The 20919-nt window shown below is 36.0% G+C and overlaps 1 protein-coding gene across 2 annotated transcripts in view; it reads left to right on the plus strand.

The window, feature by feature from the left end:
* Nucleotides 1-20919, plus strand: part of ttyh3b (tweety family member 3b) — a 48898-nt gene that overhangs the window by 15296 nt on the left and 12683 nt on the right. For both annotated transcript variants that reach the window (XM_073842441.1, XM_073842442.1), the window contains exons 3-8: nt 313-482; nt 13589-13700; nt 15221-15441; nt 16559-16654; nt 18132-18204; nt 19787-19862. In XM_073842441.1, coding sequence (XP_073698542.1) covers nt 313-482; nt 13589-13700; nt 15221-15441; nt 16559-16654; nt 18132-18204; nt 19787-19862 — 748 coding nt within the window. The remainder of the gene's footprint in view (nt 1-312; nt 483-13588; nt 13701-15220; nt 15442-16558; nt 16655-18131; nt 18205-19786; nt 19863-20919) is intronic.

Raw genomic sequence — 20919 nt, forward strand, 5'->3', positions numbered from 1 at the left:
CAGTGGAAGAGCTTGTGGATGTAGATCTGATCTAAACATGCAGGACTCCCAGAAGTAACTCTCCTTTTATCTAAAAGTGGTGTGTTTTCCATTTTGAATAGCACACGAATAAGCATAATAGACTAAAACAATATATTACTCCAGATTACAGTTAAGGACAACATGTGGTACTGTACACAAACAAAAGAATTTGACTGGAAGGACCAGCCTTCAATGGCCGCATTGTGTTCTTAATTGCTCACGGTTCATTTATCGCTACTCTAAAAACAATGAAGTCTAATTTACTTTCTTTCTCTCTCTCTCTCTCTGCAGTCCGTGTTGTTGCTAGGTGCAGTAGCATTGGTGTGTTTGGCGCTCGACCTACTCTTCCTCCTCTTCTACTCCTTTTGGCTGTGCTGCCGTCGCAGGAAGAACCAGGACTCGCCCAATGCGGACTGCTGCTGCACCGCTTGGTGCGTGATCATCGCCACGCTCGTGTGCAGGTTGGTTGTCTGCACTCCTACACAGTTAAACACAAAACACTCAGCACCTTGCTGCCTCCACCCACACATAATGTGGCAATACACATCATAAATTCACGATCGGACTTCCAGACAAATAAAACTGTCAATGAAATGCATCCAGCAACTTTCTGGCTGCTATTTCGAAGAATGCTCGTAACCAAAATTCTGACTTCTGTTAAATGTACACTGCTGTTCGTAAGTTTGGGATCAGTAAGATTTTTTTTTTTGAAGAAATCTTTTCTGCTCTTTAAGGCTGCGTAAAAAAAATACAGAAAAAACTGTAATATTGTAAAAATATCATTGCAATTTAAAATATAGTGGTTTTCTAATTTAAAATACTTTGAAATAGAATTTATTTCTGTGATACAAAGCTGATTTTTCAGCATCATTACTCCAGTCTTCAGTAGAGATGCACCGATCGATCGGCATCCGATCGCAATCGACCGATAGGGGCGCTATCGGTTTTGATCGGAGTTCTCAAAATAGATCAGAGCAGGCCGATCAGATGACGTTTACAACAACAAACAGCCGCCAGAGCACGCATTCCCACTTCTCAGACTAGGGTCTCCTAATGGGCGCGGCTGTCTCTACAACGCATTAACACTGAAGATGACGTCGCCGGTGAGGGGATTTCCTCCCCTCTGGTCTATGCATCCCTGCCTCTGCTGAATTATTTTTATCCACGGTGGGGATAAAACGTCCCGCGAAGCCGCTCCTACGTCCCGATCTAAATCAAATTATTTGCAATAAGCGCTTTAAAGGCGTCTAAATCAAATGATTCGCCATACGCGCTTTGAAGTTGAACGTACTGAATCAAATGATTCGCGATCCGATTGGAGCGCTTCAAAACAGTGAATCTTTTTGCGACGCAGCTGGTTTACTGATTCTGAGTTTCCAAAAAGCTCCGTTGATACTTTGCTCACCTTCTCTATAAAATGTATTCGTTGTTTGAAATTAAACCATTACTATTAATACAATGTTTTTATTAAATTGTGATCACATAATACAGCTTCTGTCATATTAAAAAAAAATTCATGACCTGACACTCATTATCTGGTTCTTGCCTAAAAAGACGGGTATAATGCGCGTTGTTAACAGATTACAGTAACAGTTTGGTCAACCTCTCCCTATGGAGAGAGAAAAAAAAGTTTCTAAAAGCATCCCCCCTTCTGTTTTTTTTTTTTCACAAATTGCTCCCTTTATATGTATATGTATGTGTATATGCATATGTATGGCATATTTATTTTATTTTTCCACAAAAAGCTTGTTGCTAAACTCTAAATTGTGATTTTAAGAAAGAGCCTCCTGAGAGTTAAATGTTTATTATGGTGCACATGTGTGTTTTGCACAATCATTTTTTTATTTTAAGATTTAACTCTTTTATTAGATTTAACTTTTTCCACAGAAAAACTAAGGTTCATAGTTTACAAATTGTGTCAGCTCTAAAAGAGTAAAAAATGTTGTGTTGTACATAATTACTGCCAAAAGACAGTTTAAGATAGTAAGCAACACTTACTCTATGTAAGCTGAGTCCAAGTTGTCTGAGAGTCTTGAGAGTGTTCAATATTGAAATTTGCCTCAGCCTGCAATAAAACTGGTCAATTCATGATACTTTCTCATTTCCTACTTTTTATACTAATAATACAATGTCAATGTTTGTACATGAGACAACAATATTGAAGAATTTATGGATTTGACGCTGTGATCGGTAATATCGGGATCGGCAGATACTGCTTTTGGTGATCGGTGATCGGTGATCGGCCCCCAAAATCCAGATCGGTGCATCTCTAGTCTTCAGTGTCACATGATCCTTCAGAAATCATTCTAATATTCTTATTTTTTTTTTAATCAATTTTAGAAACCGTTGTGCTGCTTAATATTTATTTATTTTTGCTACCTATAATACTTTTTTCAGGATTCTTTGATGAATAAAATGTTGAAAAGAACTGTGTTTATCCAAAATCATTTTTTCTTTCTTTTACACTACTCCTCAAAAAATTTGGGGTCAGTACATTTTTTTTCTTTCTTTTACTTTTTGAAAGAAATGAAAACCTTTATTCAGCAAAGATGTGTTAAATTGATACAAAGTGATAGTAAAGACTTCTTAGAAAACTATTGTTAGAAAAGATTTCTATTTTGAATAAATGCTGTTCTTTTGAACTTCTATTCAAAGAATCCTGAGAAAAGTATCCCAGGTTCTAAAAAAAATATTAAGCAGCGCAACTGTTTCCAACATTGAACATTATTTTAAATAGCAATCATATTTAATAATATGACTTTTTTCTATATTTTTGATTAAAGGTGCCATAGAATGCATTTATATAGAATGCATTCATATTTTAAATTGTTCTCTGAAATCTACATAGAAGGTATATGGCATAGGAAAGGGCAAAAAATAGGAAACTGTTTTACAGGTCCATTTACAACCCTAGGATTTGTCCCTAGAATGAAACGCTCTGTTATTGCCTTATTTGGAAGGTTTATGAATATTAATGAGCTCTGCTCTGATTGGCTGTTTCACAGAGCCGCTCATCTCAATAGCTCTCACATGGATAAAAAAAAAAATTAAATTAATTACTGAGCTCTAGCCGCTTTTAATATGCGGTTTGTTGAATCTGCTGTTTTGAATCGGCGACATTTTACTCTCACTATAGTGATCGCATGTGCTCTGTGTAAAGTTATAATTCAGAGGGAGTGCTTACCACATAAGTTCAGGTGCTTGTGACTGATGCTCAAGATCTGTAAATCATTCGCCATCATCAGCGCAGTCATCTCTCCATCATTCACCAACATCAGCGCAGTCATCTCTCTGTTTATGTGATAAATGAAATCTTATGTACTGCAATGTAACAGGCTAATGCTAGCAGTAAGCTAACCGTGACCTTCAGTGACTTGCCTTATTTTACTGATGTACTGATGTTAGTGATGATTGGGCGATGCAAATGTTAGGGGCGTAACTATTAACGATCCAGGGGCTATTGCGTAATAGTCGTGTTATGTTGTAATTGACCTATTTTTCGGTGGTCTTTTGCAAACACTAGATTTATATAAGAAGGAGGAAATGGTGGTGTTTGAGACTCATGGTATGTCATTTTCATGTACTGAACTGTTATTATTCAACTAAGCCAAGGTAAATGCAGTTTTCCATTCTATGGCACCTTTAAGGCCCAATCCCAATTCTATTTTCTACCCCTCCGCCTACCCCTCGCCCCTTCCCCTTGTCCCTTGAAACAAAGTGTAAAGGGGAAGGGCTAAAATATTTCCCCTAAGAAATGGGACACCACTACAATACTGTGATACGTCATCATACGTTGTCGCTAGTTCCTAATGTTACTTCAGAGGACATGCGCAGATGTTTATCACTCATTCCAAGATGTCAAAATGTTGTCATGTTGCAAAAAATACAAATGCACGGTGTACGCACCGTTCATTCACTTGTGGCCGTAAGCAAAACAAACAACGCATTATCACATGCGCGGCAAATTGCTAATCAGTGTAGTGGTGCCTGGAGAAGTATATATGCTTCATTTGTGAATTTCGTTTTGAACTTTCTATTTGAACGCATTCGTTTTCTGGATCCTTGGACTAAAATGTTTACAGGGGTTCACTGGTTTAAGAAATTTCTGATCGTAAAAATCAGCTTCTTTTTATTTGTAAGGTATCGTTTTTATTATTATGTACTGATTTAAATTACTGGTGCGGTGAGCGGGCGCATTAGGCGCAATCATTAAAGACATTTCAAAGCAAGCCGGCTCCACGGTCCTGACTGCATCATCACTGCCTTTATTGGGTGTTTTGAGCGAATATTTACGTTTATTCACATGACTGGATGCGGTGGACTGCCATGATTTTGGCGAATGCAGGACACTACTGAATAATGCGCATCAGAGGGGATTTAAAAAGTGGAAATTGCCGTGCCACTGGTCTTTCATGTTTCTAACATGCAGTCAAGTGTATATGACATGACAAAATATATTTTGTAATATCGTGCAATCAGTGCTATCTGCTAGCAAACTTTAGCGATTTTTTTGCAAACGTTTATTTACAAAACAACACCATAAACACAAACACAAGATTGAAGGTAATATAAATATAATGAAACATTGTCATGAAAATCCTTATTAAAGGCAAAAATTACTTATATTTACGAGTCTGCTTGCTCGAGTGAGCAGCCATGTTGGAAATTTCTCTTAGCCCTTCGTTTGAAGTGAGGTCCTGAAAAATCTTCGTTTGGAGGGCTATCTGGCCCTTCCCCTTACCCCTACCCCTCCAACCAAAAGAGAAATGAGACACCCCTACCCCTTCACGTGAACGCGCCAAACGGAGGGGTAGGGCTAAGTGTAGGGGTAAGGGGTAGAATTGGGATTGAGCCTAAATAAATGCAACTTTGATGAGCATAAGATACTTCTTTAAAAAGCATTAAAAATCTTTCTGATCCCAAACTTTTGAACAGCAGTGATATTTACAATATCTTTTATGTTACACAGAAGTAAGAAAATCACAGGTTTGGAATGACATGAGTGTGAGTGAATAATGTCAGAATATATTTTTTTGGTTGAACTACTCCATTAAATGTCTGCCAAGAGAATAGTGAATGGTTCTTAAAGAATAGCAAATTGTAAACTGGAATCTTCAGTCCAAAAAGATCTGTATTTGTACCAAAAGCATAAAAATAAGAATGAAAGAGCTCTTAAGTAATTGCTGTATGACACATAAATCATGTAACACATATGGCAGCTTATTAAACGCCTAACCCACGCTGATGAGCGCCGCTGGCCATGATTCATTTGAAATAGTAGGTGTGTGTTTCTCCTTGCGCAGTATGGAACGGATGCTACCTCATCTGTATTTTTAGTAATAATCCCTGTCTGTATCTCATTGAGCGACTGACAGCATCCCGCACACGCATTGCTTTAACCCTTTCATTGTTCATGATAAAAATCCTCACAATCCACATGCTGTCACTTTTTTGTCAGTTTTGGTAAATCAATTACACTACCTTAGTTGACCTTGACAATTATTCTCAACAAGTTCTTTAATTCTTTAAACAGTTTACAAGGTACTGTACTGTATGTCATCTTTCCGTTCTGTTTTTTCCAAGCTAGTAAATGGTGTTTATCTGCAGTGTATCCTGTTATATACATTTGGTCTCTGGTAAAATGTCTCTAATCATTCCTGTCAGATGTCTTTAAATATAAAGAGAGGAGAGAGGAAAGATCAGGCTGGCAGCCATTCCAACCCAGAAACAAGAGGTTAAGTATTTTAATCAAGTGTCTGCATTAACTTCCCTACTCTGTAAAACAGGTCGCATTGCTTCAGGTTCAGCTCTTTTGTATGTGCTTCGTTAAACATAGAAAAGTTTTACTTAAGTTTTTTGTTTTGCTTCTTCTCACTATCCCTCATCGGTGGTGCGAGGACCCTATTGGAATTGCTCAGTTTCTTCTTCTCCAAAATGAATTGCATTTTTGAGGGCCTAAACATGCTCAAACTCATGAAACTTTGCACACATGCCAAAAGTGGTAAAAATTTACATCTGATATGGGTTTCAGAAGAGAGTGTGGCAATATGGGTTGATAGCGTGAGTACACCCCTCACATTGCAACAACAATTTTAGTATATCTTCTCAAGGGACAATACTATAGAAATTAAACTTGGATATACTTTAGAGTAGTCAATGTGCAACTTGTATAGCACGTATAAATTTGGTGCTCTAAGTACAATTCTCTCATACTGACCACTGGATGTTCAACATGACATCTCATGGCAAAGAACTCTCTGAGGATTTGAGAACTAGAATGGTGCTCTCCACAAAGATGGCCAAGGCTATTAGAGGTTCAGTAACATTTGCACTACAGTGGTCAGGGTCATACAGAGGTTTTCCAAGATGGGTTCCAGTTGGAACAGGCCTTGCAGGGGTTGATCAACGAAGTTGAGTGCTCGTTCTGTGTGTCAGGTGCAGAACCTGGCAAATCAGTTTGCATAGGTGTTGTCCCAGAAGGAAGCCTCTTCTGAAGCTGGCTCACAAGAACACCCACAAACAGTTTGCTGAAGTCAACCTGTTCAAGAGCATGATTTACTGGAGCCATGTCCAGTGGTCTGATGACACCGTAAGATTTGGCTCAGATGGTGTCCAGCATGTGTAGCGTTGCCCTGGTGAGGAGTACAAAGAAAATTGTGTCTTGCCTAGAGTCAAGAATGGTGTTGGTAGCATCATGGTCTGGGACTGCATGAGTGCTGCTGGTACTGGGGAGCTGCAGTTCATTGAGGGGAAACATGGATTTCATTATGTACTGTACATTCTGAAGCAGAACATGATGCCTTCCCTCCAGAAACTAGGCCGAATGGCACTTTTCCAACATGATAACGACCCCAAACAAACCACCAAGATGACAACTGCCTTGCTGAGGAAGAATTACCTTATGATTTACTCATCCTCAAGCCATCCTAGGTGTATATGACTTTTAGATGAATATAATCTGAGTTATCTTAAATGTCATGGCTCTTCCAAGTTTTATAATGGCAGTGAATGGCTGTTGTGATTTTGAAGCCCCAAAAAAACTGCATCCATCCATTATAAAAAGTACTCCACACAGCTCCGGGGGTTAATAAAGGCCTTCTGAAGCAAATAGATGTGTTTGTGTAAGAAAAATGTCCATATTTCAAACTTTATAAACCGTAATCTCTAGCTTCTGCTAACTGTCATTCGCATATTCACAAGAGAGTGACATCCTAGAGGATGATGTAGGATGTAGGCGTAACATAACCTCTGATGAGAATATGCTAGTCTCATGAGAACCAAATTTAGTTTACAGCAAAGGAAAACCAGTCTCCTCTTGGCTTATATCAAAAATTCCACATTTTGTACTTCCAATTCATTTTTTTTTTTGCCTACGTCCTACGTCATCCATTGAAACGCCACTCTCTCATGTACGTTAGCAACAGTTAGCAAAGGCTAGAGATTCTAAAGTTTTAGATATGGATATTTTCCTTACCCAAACACATTGATTTACTTCAGGAGCCCGTGGAGTACTTTAATGATGGATGGATGCACTTCATTGGATTTCAAAATCTCAACAGCCATTCACTGCCATTATAAGGCTTGAAAGAGCCAGGAAATATTTTAATATAAGTCCAATTGTATTAGTCTGAAAGAAGAAAGTCATATAAACCTTGGGTGGCTTAAGGGTGTAAATCATGGGGTAATTTTCATTTTTGGGTGAACTATTTTTTTTAATGATAGTTTAATATTACCAGCTGCTCTTTTCAGTGATCATGATTTAGAAATAAAGTGATTTAGTCTTGAAATAGATCAGTTTAGTTTTCAGTAACTCGTATTGATTAATGTTCTAATTGCTTAGGTTGCTTTTTTTTTTTTTTGTCTTCTGTTCTGATTATTTTCTGGGCTCTCCTCCCATTTGACGCCCCCACAAGGGTCATCAGACGATCTCCTCCCCTCTGTTCCACCCCTTCTGCCTCCCCTTTCCACCTCCTTTCACTCATCAGCACTCTCTCATCTGTCCTATATCTGACTTCATGCTCTGCCGTTCAGTGCTGTGATTGGCAAACAAAGGAGAGATTATTTCCCTTAGAGAGAGAGTTGGATGCAGATAGAACCAGAGAAAAGGACAATGACGTCTGATTGATTAAGCGAGATGCAGATAAAGCTTAACTGGGAAAAGAGAGCAAGTTGCGGATCAGTCTGAGTGATTGGTCCATGGCAGAGATGAGAGATGTCATGCTGATACGATGGCTCAGATGAAACACATTGTGCCTCATGCATCATTAAGCACATCAAATTGTGCACACATGCACTAATGCACACACGTGCACATGCTCCGTTGAGTGACCTAAAACACTGGAGTACGCTCCTAAAACCCTAATCTCCCTTATGTTTTGTGTCTTTAGCTCAATGAATGTGTTGTCATTCAGGACTGTTAGAAATACTGGAACTGAATGCTTTTCTTGACATTCAATTGCATAAAAGGAATATTTCAGGATCAATAAAAGGAATAGTCCACCTAAAATTTAAAATTCTGTCATAATTTCCTCATCCTCATGTCAGTTCAGACTTGTATGCATTTCTTTCGTCTGCTGAACACAAACAGTGATGTTTTGAATAATGATGATAACCAAACAATTAAAGTTTCCATTGAATTTCAGTGTATTTTTGTCCATATTATAGAAGTCATTTGGGAACCAAAACTGTTTTATTACCAATATTCTTTAATATTTAGTCATACAGGTTTGGAATGACGTGAGGGAGAGTAAATAATTTTTTTGGGGTGGACTATGCTTGAAGCTTTGGCAAAAGAAATGTTGATCACCACAAAAATAAAGTTGACCAGTCCCTTATTTAATTTTATTTAATATGTATATATTTAAAAAAAAAAATTTTTATTGTATTTTAATTTATTTATTAAGCATATTGAGCTTTTCCAAATGCACTACTGAAACAATTATTGAAATGTTGATCACCACAAAAATAAAAAGGACAAGTATTTTATTTTTTTGTTTTTATTTCATTTTAATACATTTATTTTAATTTTATTTAATTTAATATTTTTTTATTGTATTTTTAAGCATATTGAGCTTCTTCAAAAGTACTACTAGAAATGTTGAAATATGTTAAACAAAAATAAAGTTGACCAGTCCCTTATTTTTTGTTTTTATTTTATTTATATTTTTTTAAAAAAAATGTTATTTTATATGTGCATATTTTAAATATTTTATTTTATATTTATTTTTAAAAAAATAAGCATATTGAGCTTTTCCAAAAGTACTACTAAGAACAGTAATTAACAGAAATGTTAATTACCACAAAAGTAAAGTTGACCAGTCCCTTTTTATTTTTTAAGCATATTGAGCTTCCCCAAAAGTACAAAAATGACTATTCATGTAATCAATAAGAGACCAGAGTTGTTGGTTGCTAGAATCATTTAGTTGTTCTCTGTGATTCCTATTCATTTATTAATTTATTCATTCGTTCATTCATACGTTCATTCATTCATTTGTTCATTCATTCATTTAGAAACATTTAAAAAAAAATAACAACATAGACATTTTTGATATATTGTTTTACACTGCAAATGTCTGTTACAAAATAAAACATAAAATGACTTAATTAGTTTGTGCTTCAGACAAATGAAAAATCAGCCATTGCAGCAATAAAAATATATTCATTTTCTAAAAACATCTTATGTAATATTGCTTCACAGATACATTTATTCAGTTTCCAAAAAGTCTTTAACACTGATGTTTTGACACGTTTACTGGAAAAAATTGAGACAAAGCAACTGATCTAGGTTTTTTGTGCACTGTATGTGACCATTTGATTGTGTCCTGGGCTAAAGAGACTTGCCACAGATAAAAAAATATTTTCTTCTTCTCAGTATTGCGCTCTCTCTTTTTTTCTCTGTCGCCCTCACATGAATTTTCCCCCTCTCCCCGGCACTGCCCCCTCGCTGCCTTGGAAATGTTGCCATAGCAACAGAATCAGATTTTGAACACTGAAGCTGCGAGATGAATAATGCACTGCAGGTCTCTCTGCCAGTGTGTGTGTGTGTGGGCACTGCGTATATGTGTGCTATAGCCGCATAGAGTCATTATTCGATATCTCTTATCTAACACTGCCAGATTCTCACAAAGATGTCTGTTTGTATCTTGATGTATTGGTGTCCACAGTTTAATTGCGGGTACTTTGGTCTTGGATACAGCTTTGGCTTAGTAATTGTCCCATCGAGCTAAAATCGATTCTATTTAAAGAAACCAGGACTCATAAAAAGTAATGGCTTATTTTCCACAACAATGACATTAGAGTTGAGTTGATCTTGTTAAGGTTGAAAGTATTTGTATAAAATAACATGGAAATACCAACACTGTAGCAGTTAGTACTATTCTCCAAACAGAACTGTTAGCATCTGTGCCCACTCACACGATCTAAGTGATAAAAACACAGGCAGATGATTGTGGTCAGTGCTGTTACCGTGAGGGTTTCTGGGTAATAGTGGGAAAGCCTTGGTGAGCCACGTGACTCCTGACCTTAACGAAGAATGACAGCTTGACCTCTCTCTGGATATCTCTGGTCTCACACACTCTTAAGCCTATAAGAGCTCTCCTGCCTAAATCCTCTTGTATTTGAGGGACAGAGACAAAGAGTAGCACATGCAGGAAAATGTGCACAGGGCATCAGATAAAACTCTCACACTTACACACTAACGTACCTGAAATAAGTGCTTCATTAGCACACATTAATTCCTTTGTGTTAATTTCCCCTTATAGATAAGGTATTACTGCAATTACAAATGTCCAAAAGTGCAAAATGTCAGCTTCATTAAAGAAGTTCACTTCCAGAACATTTACAAATAATTTACCCCCCCCCCCCCCTTATCATCCAAGATGTTCATGTCTTTCTTTCTTCAGTTGTAAAGAAGTTATGTTTTTTGAGGAAAACATTTCAGGATTTCTCTCCATATAGTGGACTTTTATGGTGCCTACGAGTTTCAAAATGCGGTTTAAATGCAGCTTCAAAGGGCTCTAAATGATCCCAGCCGAGGAAGAGCGAAACGATCGGTTATTTAAAAAAAAAAGTGACAATTTATGTACTTTTTAACCTCAAATGCTTATGTTGTCTGTGTGTGCTCTGTGTATTCTGGTTCAATACAGTTAGGGTATGTCGAAAAAAACTCCCATCTCATTTTCTCCTCCAACTTCAAAATCGCCCTGCGTCACTACAGGATGATTTTGAAGATGGAGGAGAAAATGAGATGGGAGTTTTTCGACATACCTCTTCATGAATCAGAATACACATAGTACACGAAGACAACACAAGCATTTGACGTTAAAAAGTTCACGCAGAGCTACAAGACGAGCATTTGAGGTTAAAATGTATATAAATTTTATTTATTTATCTATTTTTTTTCTAGAAAATAACTGATCATTTCTCTAGATAAGACCCTTCTCCCTCAACTGGGATCGTTTAGAGTCATTTGAAGCTGCATTTAAACTTTTCTATTTGAATGCATTTTAAAATGTCCCTTTGGCATAGCTGATTTTCAGCAGCCATTACTCTAGTTTTCAGTGTAACATGATCCTTCAGAAATCATTTTAATATCCTGAATTGGTGCTCAAGAAATATTTCTTATTAATGTTGAACACTTTGTTGTGCTGCCAAGTATTATTTTAAATCTAGTTTAAAGTATTGTAAAATAAATTGTTATAATTTTTTCAAGATCTTTTGAATAGAAGGTTTGAGGAAAAAGAACAGAATTTATGTGAACAATGTAAAGAGTACTGATATACAGCCATTTCGCACAGCTACAAGTGTGATATTATGTTTATACAACAGTTACATAAGAAACAATGAGTGTCTTAATGAGTGCCTCTTTTGTGCAGAACTACTTCCTTCTGCCACGGATTCAAATCTCAAGTTGACCGATTAACAGCTGAGCCCAAGCCTCCATTACTAATTTGAAAACGTCACTTTAGAACTACTCACAAAGAAACGTTGAGTTGCTTTGAAAACGCTTATTGTATTACTGCATTAAAAGCTGTGTATTATGTGGTGTAGAGTATGAGTAATGAGCGAATGTGATCTGATCTGATACAACATTCATTCTTCAGCTCAATCTCATATTCACAATAAAACATTAGTTTGAATGACCACTGAGGAAAGCGATATCTTTGTCATACTCTCCTTTCATCTATGTTAAGGGTGATTTCGGATGACAGCGCTGCTCAGTGCATTTGTTGTCTTACAAGGTGTTGTTGAAAGTAATATCTTCCTTGTTTACAACCCTTTAAATCCTTTTTAACATGAAAGTCTTTACTGTTGACTTACTCACTTTTCACCATCTAATGATGGAATAATGTATAATGTAAATTTACATAAAATATAATGTAATGAGATTTTGCTCTCAGCTAAAAATATTTTCACTGAAACAAAAAAAAGATTATTGAGATCAAAGACTGTCCGATAGATTTAGCCAAAATGAATTGTATCTCGTGTTTAACCACTATAGAGACATCAGGCCCAGCAGCAAATTCCAAAAGATCTGGCTGAGATAAGGCTGCTCTCGGCAGGTTCACGAGCGCCGATTGCCCGCTGACGCCCTGGAGCTCATATCTCCGAAAACACTGAAGCACTATTAACAAACCACATATTTGAAGTCTAAACAAGTACATTCTGTGACATAAAAACTGTATTATTCATAAAGTTATAGTGAATTTGGGCATCCACCCACCTCATTGTGAGAAATAGTTCAAGTAGAGTGATACAAACAGTGAAATGGTTGGAGTTCCATTATCACTAGAATATCACACTCTTATCAGCCAGTCAGATTTGAGGACCAGAGAGAATGGTTGTATACAGTAAATATGTAAGGGATAATGTACAGGCAGCCGGTAGTTATCGCAGAAATAAGCCCCGACAGTGTGATCAGGATCACACTGAAGGGGCTTATTTCGCGATAACTACAGGCTGCCTGTACATTATCCCGCTTATTACACGGCTACTTGCCACATAAGGAAAAAAAACTGGACATGAATATGAATTTGAAACCTTTTATTGGCATATTTGTTTTAAATTAACATTTTTATCCTTCCGCGAAACGATATAGTACCACGTGACTAACATTCAAACTATGTACGTTAGACAATTTAAATAGATTAATGTCGAAATTTTCCATTGTTAATTGTGGTTGTCCAGTGTTTGTCACAAGATGGCGCCAAACGGTAATCTTTGTTGGCACGTAGGGATTTTAAACATACAAGTAGTACCGGCTATGCGTTATTACTTTGGAGCAGTGATTATTTGAAAAGAACGAACCTGCAAATGTCTCAACTGACCAATCAGAATCAAGCATTCCAAAGAGCCGTGTAATAAATATATTTAAAGCACATGGATCTGTTTTTATTGTCTTTATAAAAGCAAAAACAACACTGGTGGTTTCAACCAAGTTCAGCTCTGATGTGCTCTTAGCATTTCAGAATAAAGACTTTGCTTTTGTGAGAGTGTTGAATTGCAGCCTATATAAAAGAGTCTGTCACATTCACATGAGCTAATTCCTATTTTGATCACTTTCCCGCAGTGCTGGCATTGCAGTCGGTTTCTATGGAAACGGCGAAACGTGCGATGGCATGACACGACTGACATACTCCTTGCGCCATGCTAACCAAACAGTGGCAGGCATCGACAAACTGGTGAGTCATTCAATGTTTTTTTGTTTGTTCTGAACTGGGGAGATTTTGCCTTATCCAGATGTTCAAAACACAAACTGCCCTTCTGTTTTCAGACCTAAACACTTTACCACTTTTTTCAAGCACTCTACCATGCATGGCATACCAATACTGAAGTACTGTGATACCAAAAATTTAGCACAACCTCTACTGAACTCCCCACTGAGTTCATTGCCCTTTGCTGAACACTTTAACTTGAATAAACACCCGACTTCTGTTGCCAAATAGTCCACTGCACCTCATGGCCATAGCTAAAACCCCAGCATACGGGGTTATTAAATGTTAATGTATTCAGAATGTTGAGGGTGTAATTGTTTTTGTTGGCTGGCCAGGACTTTTTGTAGGAAGTAATTATGTGTATCAAAATCCATTAGCCGGTGTTCTGAATGTTAGAGAGTCTGAGAGGTCATTGACTCCTGGTTTTCATTCAGCAAAAGCTGAAATGGAAAATAAAGTTTATATAATAATCAGTTAATCTTTTTTTTTACTAATCAACACTTAATGTATATGGGCCATGGTCCAAAGTCAGAGTTGTAAATGTCTTGGGGGAAAAAAAAGGTATGTATTCAAATTGTATAATGTCCAAGGTACACATTTCTAGTAATTGTGCAGTTAATTCTCATTTTGTATTTTCAGAAAGTTTTGGAATATTTGTCCTCTCCCCAAATTGGTCACTACCAAAACAGTCATATATAATTTAATTAGAAGGGTTAGCAGTTTGCACCAATTCTGTAGAATGGTCCATATAAGCATTTAAAGTACACAGCATTAAAACATTGCAGTTCTGGCCTTCAAAAACTGTTTTGACTGAAACCAAAAAAATCACAGTGTATTTTGCTCTGACAAAACAGCTGAAAGCATAGCCTTTTAACGTACACTCCGTTTGATAGTGTGAATAAACACAGGCGCCTAACACACTGGTAAGTTTCATCTTTGTCCATTGTTTCCAAAAACTCTCATCAATGTGCCGTCTATTGTTGTTGATGTTCAGTATTTTTTTTCTTGTTGTTGTGCTGTCACACTACAGTTTCTTTTACAACTGTGAAACAATGGCATTCATGTGTACTTTGCTGATATATTACAGTATATTTGAGGCTTTAGCATATACACATTATTACTGGTTATTATAAGGCGTTCTCCCTCCTTTGACTAATAAAAGTGTGTGTAGGAGTTGTTCACACATTCTGTATAATGATGCTCGGCTAATGTATATTTCATACTGGAGAATCACAACTTAATTTAAGTATGTGTTATTTTTTTTCATGATGACAAGATGGTGATCTAGCTGTGTGGATGGACGAAATATTTATATAATACAGTATGATGAAATCAGATTAGATGTACACAAATGCCAAAATTCAAAGAAATGTATTCCACATAATATTTTAAAATCAGTTTTCACAAAATTCTGATTCTCTTGGAGTTCTCCAAAACTCATCGACCTGGTTGAGGGCATAAAATATGTCCTTGTTTATGTGTTTCAGGTATCGGAGAGCACCAGCAGTCTGAATGAAACCCTGCAGGAGGGTTTGGTGCAGCTGGAGACTGTGTACTCCAAGAATACAGACTACCTGTCTCTCGTCCAAAAACTACAGGGTCAGCTGGACGAGCTGATCAATTTGATGGTGGAGGTGCCTTTTTGGAGCAATACAGATCTTTCTTTGGATCACCTGGCATCCATTACTGAGCAGTATGACTGGTACAGGTAATTATCAAGACCAGTAAAATCATCATGCTCTGCAATGTCTAAATTTGTTTCAGCGGTATTACCAAGAAAGTAGTGGTTTGTAAAATCCTGTTGGTTTTTACAAAAATGTACCATGCATGAGGTGTCTGCTGATGCCACATGCTTTGATGTTGTGTTATTTAATGCATAAGAATGACTTAGATGTCTAACAAAAGTTAAAGGATTAGTTCACTTCCAGAATAGTTTCCTGTCAATTTACTAACCCCTACGTCATCCAAGATGTTAATTTCTTTCTTCCTTCAGTTGAAAAGAAATTAAGGTTTTTGAGGAAAACATTCCTGGATTTTTCTCTATGTAGTGGACTTCATTGGGACCCAACAGGGTTGAAGGTCCAAACTTTAGTTTCAATGAAGCTTCAAAGGGCTCTACAGCAGAGGAATAAGGGTGTTATCTAGCAAAACGACTAGCCATTTTCTAAAACAAAAATAAAAAATGTATATACTTTTTAACCACAAATGCTCATCTTGCACTAGCTTGACTTCACACATTGTGTTGTCACGTTAGAAAGGTCACGTGTGACATAGGCAGAAGTATCGACCCAGTGTTTACAGTGATGTTGGATGATAGATTTTTGCCCTACCTTTTTAAACCAAAGTACTCAAAGAACTAACAATTCTAACATGATTATGTAATGTCTGAACACATTGCAAATCTAGTGCAAGATGAGCATTTGTGGTTGAAAAGTATATACATTTAATTCTTTCCTTTTTTTTTAGAAAATGGCATTGTTTTACTAGATAAGAATCTTATTCCTCAGCTAGGATGAGTAGAGCCCTTTGAAGCTACGCTGAAACTGCAATTTGGACCTTTAACACGTTGATCCCCATTGAAGTCCACTATATGGTGAAAAATTAAATCTTAATTTCACTGAAGAAAGAAAGACATAAACATCTTGGATGACACAGAGGTGAATAAATTCTGAGGAAATTTTTGTTCTAGAAGTGAACTAATCCTTTAATTAGATTTAATGGACAGACACAATAAAGTATCTCGATAATAAAGTCCAGACTTTTTACTACTTTTGGATGGAGTTTCCAGCCACATGGAAGAGATCATGTTTGTGTGTGTTTTGTAGGTGGTTGGGTTATCTTTGCCTGCTGCTCTTTGATGTTATAATCTGCCTGCTCGTTTTGGTTGGTCTCATACGCAACTCTAGAAGCATCTTGATCAGGTAAGTGCAAAAATGATTAACACATGTTTTTCATTAATATCACACACAATAGCCACCCATGTAATCTATCACAAAATGGTCCCTAAGGACCTTTTCTGTACCTTTTAAGAAACAACATATTACTAGACTTTTGGCCAAAATGTAAAACAGTATTTTACCATTTACCAGTTTACCATTTTTTTAACCAGAATTTATGATTTTTTTTTTTTATATCCAAAACTACACTATTTTACTCTATCTTACCAAATATATATGTATTTATGTGCTGAGCTGCTATCTGTAAAACAGTGTTGTTGTTATTACCTAAAATGATGAAAAGTTTTCATTTCGTTAACTGAAATAAAATAAAATATAAGATGAAAAACTTAGTTAATAATATAAAATTAGTTTAACTTTAGTTAAGTTGAAGTACTAAAATTACTAAAGCAAACCTGAATTAAAATGAATGCTAAATAGAAAAAAAAAAACTAATAAAAATGAAGCAAAACAAAAGAACTAAACAGAAATGATAAAACTACAAAAGTACAATTCTAATGAAAATTGCAATGAAAGCTCATTTAAATTCTTAATAAATACTATATTAGTATATAAATACTACTAAAATAACACACTTCACAATTAAGCAGGACCGTTTGAGATGTGACATGACAATATGCAATGACCTTAAATTAAACTCTGAACACATCAGTAGAATTTAATAAATGCAAATGACTTTGACTATCACAACCAAGAAATATTAGTGTTAGAAAAATAAATGTTCAATGTTGAATGTTGATATGCAAGATCACATGATATTTTAGAGAAGAACATAATGTTTTCCTGGTGCATTGCAGGAGGTGCCTCAGGTTAAACGGCACTACCTGAGTTTACAGTTTCAGTTTGGAAATTTCCAGTTTGGAAATCGTTGTGTGAAAATGCCTATTTTTAGCCTGTAACTATGCAAAATTGAGATCCATTCTCTGAAAGCCTTTAGAAATGGAGAGAGCGAGCAAGCACGAATCAGAGAGAGGAGTTGGCAGAGAAGAGATGGATTCGGGCAAAACAAAATCTATTTAGTCTACTAGGGAGGGTGAAGATCTCCCCTTGATTCACTCTGACTCACTTTTCACTCCTTCTGCTGCAATTAGACACCTCTTCTGCCGCGTGTTGTGTGCATACGTGTTTGTTTGTGTTTATATTAGCGTTTGAGGGCGCATGTGTATCTTGAAGCACATTTGGTCAGTGGGAGGCTGTTTGAATCCCCAGAGATGTTTACTAACTGGGTTACTCACCATGAGTCTAAACAAGTGCCATTAACAGCACAGAAACATTTCTACAAAAACTAATTTGCATAGTGCTATCATTAAAAGACTCAGATGACACATTTTTACAGAACAATAAAAATAAGCACTTTAAAACATCTTTGTTTTAAAGACATCTAGAATGTCTTCCATTGTAAACGCATGACTATAATAAATAATCTCTTTCTCTCCTTCAGTGTTTGTTTGTTAGGTGTGCTGACACTGGTGATCAGCTGGGCTTCGCTTGGGCTGGAGTTTTCTGTTGCTGTGGTAAGTAAAGCAGAAAAACGATTCATTCTCTTAAATTGTATGCCAAAATATTTCTGTTTGGTTCTATGGCAGTCTAAAAAGTCTCATAAACTCACTAAGTAGAGACCAATTATGTTGGGATTATTTTCTTTAGGAACATTTTCAATAAAATGGGTATATAGACTTGTTTTTTTGAGAAGTCTATTATGTTCACCAAAGCTGCATTTGTTTGATCAGCTGCATCATTATTTGAAACAGTAATATTATGTAAAATTATTACAATGTAAAATAACTGCTTTCTATTTTTATATATATTTTAAAATGTAATTTATTCTTGTGTTAGCAAGGCTGAATTTTCAGCATCATTGCTCTAGTCTTCAGTGTCACATGATCAATCAGAAATCATTCTAATATGCTGATTTGTCATCAGTGTTAAAATTTCTTATTATCAATACTAAATATACACTGCTGTTCAAGTTTTTTTTAAATAAGCTTCTTATGCTCACAAAGGCTGTATCTATTTATTAAAAAATACAGAAATAAATTTAATTTTGTGAAATATTATTATAAAAATTTAAATAAGTTTTTTTTTTAATATACTTAAAAATATAATTTATTATTTTCAGCATTGTTTTTTCAGTCCTTGAAATCATTCTAATATGCTGAATGTTGGAAACCGTTGTGATGCTTAATCCTTTTTGGGACCTGTGGTACTTTGTTTCAGGATTCTTTGATAAATAAATAGTTAAAGTTGAACCATTTTTATTCAAAATAGAGTTTTGTGTTTACATTTTGTGTTACAGTATACACTACTATTCACTATATTTGGGGTAAAGTCAGTACATTTTTTTTTCTTTTTTTTTAAAAAGTAATTAATACTTTTATTCAGCAAGGATCTGTTAAATTGATAAAAAAGTGATAGTACAGACTTTTGTAGAAATTATTTCATTTTCATCAAAATAAAAAAACAACAACAGTACAGCACAGCAGTTTTAACACTGATGATAAATCAGCATATTATAATGATTTCTGATCATGTGACACTAAAGACTGGAGTAATGGCTGAAAATTCAGCGCTATGTCACAGAAATAAATAATATTTTAAAGTATATTAAAATAGGAAACCAATTTTAGAAATTGCAATAATATTTCACAATATTACTGTTTTTTTTTCTGTATTTTTAGATCAAATAAATACGGCCTTGATGAGTAGAAAAGTATAAGATGATCCATTAAAAAGCATTAGAAATCTTACTGATCCTAAACTTTTGAACAGCTGTGTAGTTGTGTAGTTTTTGTGGAAACGGTGGTGCATCATTTACTGGATTCGGTGATAAACAAAAGATTTTTGTAACAAAGTAAAACTCTTTCCTGTCACTTTTAATCAATTTAATTTAAAGTTCAATTTAAATTTAAAGTCCTATCTTACTAAAAGTATTAATCTAATTAATCAATCTAACTGACCCCATACGCAGTGTTTGAAATGGACATTTTGCATGCAAATAATAATGTCAGTCACTTAAATGCATTTGTCTTTGTGCCTGTATTAAAGAGTTTGTGTTGTGTGTTCGAGCCATGATTCATGTGCTGTTCTCTTCCTCAGACTGCCAGTGATTTTTGTGTTGCCCCTGACTCTTACATCACCAAAGTGACACGTGACAACGCTGTTATCAACCAAGGTATGTGTTCCTAAGTCAAGTTCAGTTTGTCTTTCACACAGTTTACGCAGGGTTCATGGGGCTTTTAAATGCTTGTGACAAGGCTCAGATCACATGCCACAGAACGGCATAGACATTTACATGCAGACAGATACATACAGATTAAAGAAAGTGCTAAATGCACTTTTTTTTCTTTGCTTTTTATTGATTATGTTATATACTGATACTTGAACTCAGTGCTCTCCACAGAAAATGTGTATGCTCACAATCACTCTCTTTCATTCACTTAAAATGTCCTGGAGCATTGCTATGCAAAGGAGGCTTTCTTAAAGGGTGTTTATGTACAAAGCAGGTTTTGTATCTTGCTCTCAGACCTTGGCTTTTTCTGGACAGACATGAATGTCATTGCTAATTAGTTCCCACAGGGGATACGATTCATGACCCTCTCAGCCCCTACACAGCACATTCACAATCAACACAATCATTCACACTTGCACTTTACTGTTGGAAGCATTCGCATTTCTCTTTGTCAAAGGTAAGGTAATAGGACTTGAGTCTGCAGGCCAATAAATCTTGTACTAGTAAACAATAAATACACAAATGTATTACAATAAAATTTGTTTACATAATATTTAATAAACGTATTTTAAAGCTAAAATTGTGCTGTATTGGCCATTACATAGATTTCTTACAGTGACCTTATTTTCTGTTTTCATCTTCTCCATCTGCGCCCGCTATGAGAGTGATGGTTTAGATTGTGAGGTTAATTAATCATTAAACCTTTGCCTGAGGTCATTCCACCACTGCTCCTCTCATTCTCTCTCTTGTCTCTTTTTCGAGCACATGAACACATAGTAATAGGGTTCAGATTCATGCAGCGCCTTTGCGGCCATATCTCTCTCACATACACTCATACTCACACATACAGACAGAAAAGAAACTTGATATGCTAACAAATGAAGCTAGTTGGCATTGTCAGTAATCTCAGCCAGCTGGCTTAGTAAATAATGAACTAGCGGGTCACAGTGACTCATGGGAGGCAGATGCATGCAGTGCCTCCAACAGATTTACTGCTAAG

This window comes from Garra rufa, chromosome 6 (genome assembly GCF_049309525.1).
Source record: "Garra rufa chromosome 6, GarRuf1.0, whole genome shotgun sequence".
Classification (NCBI taxonomy): Eukaryota; Metazoa; Chordata; class Actinopteri; order Cypriniformes; family Cyprinidae; genus Garra; species Garra rufa.